Source organism: Cervus canadensis, chromosome 5 (genome assembly GCF_019320065.1).
Source record: "Cervus canadensis isolate Bull #8, Minnesota chromosome 5, ASM1932006v1, whole genome shotgun sequence".
In the NCBI taxonomy this organism is placed as follows: domain Eukaryota; kingdom Metazoa; phylum Chordata; class Mammalia; order Artiodactyla; family Cervidae; genus Cervus; species Cervus canadensis.
In genome coordinates, this window is record NC_057390.1 from 91,052,670 (window position 1) to 91,058,669 (window position 6,000).

Sequence of the window (6,000 nt, forward strand, 5' to 3'; positions counted from 1 at the left end):
CTCTGAGAGACAGCATCTTATCCTGTGCTGTCACAGTTCCTTGCTGAGGGAAATATGTGTGTCCCAGGCAACTCCCCTGGAGAGGACTCTTGGAAGACTGTGCCTGGTTCCCTCCAGATTCTGCCCATGCACATTTTCTCTTTGCTAATTATGCTTTGTAACAAATGTTTCCACTGTGATAAATGATAGCAGTGAATAAAACTATATGCTGAGTCCTGTGAGCCCTTCTAATGAATAACTGAACTTAGGGGAGACCTTCCCCCTATTACTCTGCAACACACATACTTTAATAAAGATGGGTATTGTTCTTATTTTATAGATGAGGAAACTAAGGCACAGGAAAGTGAAAAAGACTCACCCAAGGTCACACAATAACGGAACAGCAATCAAACCCAGGTCTGCCTCCTTAACCTGACCTGGGCTCCCAAGCGTTACTCTATTGCCTCTCAAGAAGCTCCCAGTTTAGAGGAAGAGACAAAGAAGCAAATCACCAAGAACAATGCAGTGTAATAGGTGCTATTACAGAAGATGCAGGGGTCAAGAGACCAGATTCAGCCAGGAGGGATGAAGGTTAGAGAGGGTGAGAGGGAAGGTCAGGTCAAGAGGGCTTCCTGGAAGCAACATGTAAGCCAAGTCTTGAAGGATGAACAAAATCTGCCAGAGGAATGCAGGAGTGAGAGGAGGAGATAGGAGAAATTCCAGACAGGAGACAGCATATGTGAACATTTGTAGTTGTCTGTTCCATAAAGTACAGTAAGTTCAGTATGGAGGGAGCACAGGGCATAGGAATGTAGAGTGAGATAAGGTGGATGGGTGAGCTGTGTCACGACCACAGGGGTTAACCATTATACATAACAGTGACTTTGCACTTCATCCCGAAGATGATGAGAAGCCACAGAGAAGTTTTAAGCATTGAAGAGACATGAACAGATCTGTTTTGGGGAGTTAATAGAGGCAGGGAACCCAGACAGCCTACCACTTTGTCCAATTAAGAAAGATGGCTTGAAAAAAAAGAAAATAAACTTCCTTGGTGGCTCAGCTGTAAAGAATCCACCTGCCAATGCAGAAAATACAGGTTCTATCCCTGAGTCAGGAAGATCTTCTGGAGAAGGAAACGGCAACCCAGGCCAATATTCTTGACTGGGAAATCCCAGGACAGAGGAGCCTAATGGGCTACAGTCCACGGGGCTGCAAAGAGTTAGACACGGCTTAGCAATTAAACAACAAATGTACTACTAGCAAAGTGGAGTACAAAGGGTATGTTTGAGATAGGAGACGGAAACCAAAATACTTGCTGACAGACTGGACACCAAGAAGTGAAGAAGAGTCTAAAATGCTGCCAAGCTTTCTTGCCGGTGACTTGGGGGACAAAGGTGCACAAGTGGAAACGGAGGTAATGAATTCAGGACGTGAAACACCAGAGGAAGGCACCTGGGTGAGGAGATCTATGTCATGGAAGTCAAGGGTCTGGAGACAGGCAGTGAGGATCAGAATTTGAACAAATTCAAACAGATAACTTCAGAAGTCACACAGCAAAGTATTTCCTGGATTCAAGCCAATCTCCGTATCTGGAATACATTTGAGAGAGACTTCATTTAGCGAGTCAGCATGATGCCAAGGCAAGTACCTTTGCCAGAGAACTCAGCATTAAAACTATGTCCTTCAGCCTGGTGCTCAAATGTGCATTTAAATTTCCTGTTGAACACAGGAGCCAATGATAATTTAGATCTGGTAATCTATTGGTCCACCCCAATAACCTAATAGCTTCTGCCATGTAATCTAACCTGAACAGGTAGTATAAGAAAGGAGGAGGTCGACTCATCTGACCAGGGAAACAACTCAAGTATCTATCACCAGTAGAAGACAGAGACAAACTGTGGCCTTTTTTAAATGCCAGAGTGATACACAGCAGTAAAAATAAATGAACCACGTGCAGTGTATTGTTCTTATAAAGTCTGAAAATAAGCAACAGGTTGTTTATAAATATACATGTATCTGGCAGGATATGTTAAAAAGGAAAGGAACAATATACACAAACTGTAGGCTGGGTTATCTGAAGGGGAGGAAAGGGAAGGGAACCAGGAAGGAACACACAAGTAGCTTCACAGTATTGATAAAAATCTAGTTCCCTGCCTAAGTGACAGACTTAAAAAGCATTCATTTTATTTTTATGCCTTATACAATACTTCATATTTACATTATACACATTCTTTTACATATATCAAGCATTATAAATAACTTCTTTTAAGTTATCTGACTTTAAGAAGATCCTGTCATATGCCACAGACACAATTTTAATCCTAATACTTAACACAGTAGCATTCTCAAATCTTTCCAACTACAAAGGTACTTTACAATTAAGGGACAACGTGCAGCCATCAGTGCCATCTTTTCATCAATTTTCCCAAAAAATAGTGGTAATTCCCTGGCTAATTCCATGCCAAATGCACAGACTTCACTAAGTAACAATGACTTAAAAGTATATATATATGTGCAAAGACAACAGGCCAAAGTACTCTGAGAAACAAAATATAAAAGATGATGCACAAGGTTTTATATAGATGGAAAAAAGAGTACAAGAGGAGAAAGCAGAGAATATGGAAAGGGACCCGTGGTGAAAAAATAGAAAAGCACCTCAGAAAAAAAGAAAAGCACCTCAGAATAAGAAGAATCAGATATAAACTACAAATCATCTTTGCAATTTTAAAAGAAAATACTTACCGGAATGATTCCATGAAATACTATTTTTTAAATGTAACGAGGCTGTACCAAATATTAAGAACTACAGAAGGTACTTACAAAGTCATCTCCTGAGTCAGCTCCCATGGAGGCAACGGACTCCTTGCTCACTGATCGTGGGATCCTAGTAGCACCTCCTGGCCTTTGAGTGACAGCAGTCTCTTCTGCAATTTTCTTCTTCAGTTTTGCAAACATTTTGCCGTGTGGCTATCCTGCACTGATGGCGAGTGCTTGAGACGCGACAACAATCGTCAGGCCAGCAACTGGGAATCCCGAGACAATGCCTAAAAAGGTCCAGTTATCCAAACCAGCTGCATTCCTACTGAAATGGGGGCCAAAGGCTTGTGGCACAGGAGTATCTATAAATCAGATGAAAGAGAGCTCTAAACTAAACATCAGAGAAATTTCATATCTGGGTTGCTTTGTTAATTAAGCTTTAGGTTTCAAAATTAAGTTTCATAATTTTACATGCACACTTACTAGGACACAATTACTAAACATTTACAAAGTACTCAGGTGTGACAGATGCATATACAGATAAGAAAATCCAGTTTTAGGAAGGTGGAGTAATATGCCAAAGACTGTGTGGCTGAAGTGCAGTGTTTTGGAACCCAGGAACCCACAAGTCCTTACTCTTTTTTTTAATTACATCACATTGGCTGTGGCATACAACACATTAAGTAAAATTTCCCAGGGGAAACATTAACATAATGCTTTTGAATCCTTCCCCTAATAATATTAAGTGTGACTACAGTTAATACAAAAACATGTAACTCAATACAGGGAAAAGATGTAACATTCTGATGTTCCAAGATGGTGTGGAATCAGCTGTTCACTAGAAAATGTTGACAACTTTTTCCTAAAAAAAAAATAGGAAAGCCAGACAACTACACTGTATCAGGAAACATCCTTAAATGTTTCCTGGAAATGCTGTGTGGTTTTCTTAATGAGTGATTAAAATTCCCTAAAGTCAGTTTCTTTTTTGTACAATGTTTTCCATGATACTACACACGAGATTCAAACATCTTTTCCTATCATGAATGAAACATTAATATTCTGGTTCCAACCTTAACTTTTGATGTTTTCTGGTGGATATCTAAGCTCTGCTCTAAGACCTCTAATGATGAAGCTCTAGGATCTACAAATGACTGCTTACCACTTCTGAGCATCCATTTAAGTCTGTGCCATTCTTCAAAAGTTTACCTTCAATGTCTGTAAATCACCTACTCACCTGGCTTATCTACTAGATTTAAAACAGCTTGAAGGTCAAAGCTTTCTGTCCTGCATGAAGACAAAGATAAAATGCATCGGATATTTCCTCTCAAGTGTAAAGTCAAAATGTTGGGGGGACAGGCAGAGTGGAAGAGGACGGAGGAAGGATCAAGGTGGGGGGTGGGGGGAGAGAAAACCTGCCATTACCATAATCCTCAGTGGTCTACCCTCCCTCACCCTGGTCTTTGCATTTGTGATTTGCCTAAGAGTTTCACCTAAAGGCACAAAGAACAGAATCTCTCATTGTAGTAAGCGGCTAAACTCACTTCGCCTTGGGAGCGTGAGCACAACAACTTCAATGAGATTAAGGTTTCCCAGGGCCAGTATTTATTTCAGTTGATTCTGACAGTCACACACTGTTTACCTGGCCAGAACCCCAGAGCCTTGACTCACATTCAGAAAATCGCTGAGAAAAAGGACGGCATAGTTGGAAGACAGCTGCCAAATGCTCGGGGGGCCAGCCACCTGCCACTGCAGTTCGGATCCCACTCACTCAGGCTCCTCCCAGACCCGCCCGTACGTGGACTGTCAAAGACAGGAGGGACCCAATGTCTCTCCCATTTGACAGCAGGGAAACTGAGACCCAGAGAGGAAGAGTGACTTGTCTAAAGTGCGCGCAGGAGGGGGGAGTTCCGGGACCCCAGGTTCCAGATTCCCAGGCCGAAGAGCCCGCCTCTGCCCCCACCCTCGCCCTGTCCGGCACCCTGGCACTGCCCCCCGCCTTGGGTCTTGGGCAACCCAGTCGGCGCCGCTCTGGGGGCACACCGAGGCCACCGAGGGAAATAGAGGCCTGCTCCCGTCTCCGGCCCCCGCCCGCCCACCTGCCGCTCTCTGGGCAGCCGGCAGAGCCCCGCCTCCGGGGCCTCTCGTGAGCGCCGGCCCGCGTCACCAGCCCCCACGGCCGGCCGGCGAGCAGAGCAGCGACCCGGAACCGCACTTTCACCAGCGCGCCGGAAGTGGCTGCGCGCGGGGCCGGCCCACTGTGCGCATGCGCCTGAGCGCGGCCTCCGCGAGCTTCGGGATGGCGGTTGGACCGGAACCGCTGGAGGGCGCGGGCACAGGCGCGGGGCTGGCCGCTCCCTGAGGCCGGCCCGCCACGTCAGCAAGCGGCCAGACCCGCGTAGAAAGACCGGGTAGAAGCCTTTCCTTTTTTTTTTTTTTTTCCAAAATAGGGGACGGTGCGTAGCGGGGGAAGTGGTAGGAGCCTGGTGGCAAAAGGGAAAGAACCGATGGCTCCTGTGGTGCCAGCTTGTCTCATGGAAACCTCAGGCCGTGGCTGCGTTGGGCCGACCCAGAGTTTCATTTCCCTTTCTGCATCCCAGCCTGCACCCTGCATAACTCTGTCACCTTCCTCCCGCGGGAGCCTCTGGCTCCATACATCAATCAGTGTTGGGAACTCGCGCTTTGTCACTTGTGTTGTGTGCCTGTGATGTACTGTAGGCTACACATTTTATATTACAATTCAGGTCATTGAAAGAAAAGTTTTCAGAATCTTAACATTATTATATAGTGCACTCTGAATCATTAGAAAAACCACGCTAGCGTCAGCGCACTACTTTCATTTCACTAGTCACGAAAGGGCCTCCAACTTTTGACAGATGAAGGAAGTCCAGACAGATAAAACTGCCTTGTACAAAGTTACAGTACAAATTGGTAGCCTACGTCGGGTTTCCGGACTCAACGCCAACTGAGGCAGACATTCCACATGGAAGTTCTATGTGTTCCTGCCCAAACTCAACACCAGCCCGAGCGCCAGCAGCTTCAACTCAATCCCCTCAAACAATCCCGCCCTCAGCATGTCCTAGTTCTGACCACGAGCAGGGCAGGGAAAAAACCAAGACTGGGACTCAGAAGAAATTTACAAACTGCAACAATACCATCGAATCCTAAATCTCAAATTGTTTCAAGTGTCTGAAGAATTATCTGAAAAGCAAACCCTGTCCAGTTTAGCGCTTATGTTGTCAGCAATTCTAAAGAAGTAACAAAAAC

The 6,000-nt window shown here is 45.1% G+C and overlaps 1 protein-coding gene across 5 annotated transcripts in view; it reads right to left on the reverse strand.

Moving 5' to 3' along the window:
- The window catches only part of GOLGA1 (golgin A1), a 47,354-nt gene extending 42,377 nt beyond the window's left edge, over positions 1-4,977 (reverse strand). The window contains exons 1-4 of one of the 5 annotated variants that reach the window (XM_043469543.1): positions 4,833-4,969; positions 4,405-4,536; positions 3,971-4,020; positions 2,800-3,098 (exon numbers count right to left, since the gene is read on the reverse strand). In XM_043469543.1, coding sequence (XP_043325478.1) covers positions 2,800-2,934 — 135 coding nt within the window. In that variant the 5' untranslated portion in view covers positions 2,935-3,098; positions 3,971-4,020; positions 4,405-4,536; positions 4,833-4,969. The other 4 variants (XM_043469540.1, XM_043469544.1, XM_043469541.1 and 1 more) reach the window with 4 other exon arrangements.
- Positions 4,978-6,000: the final 1,023 nt, after the last annotated feature.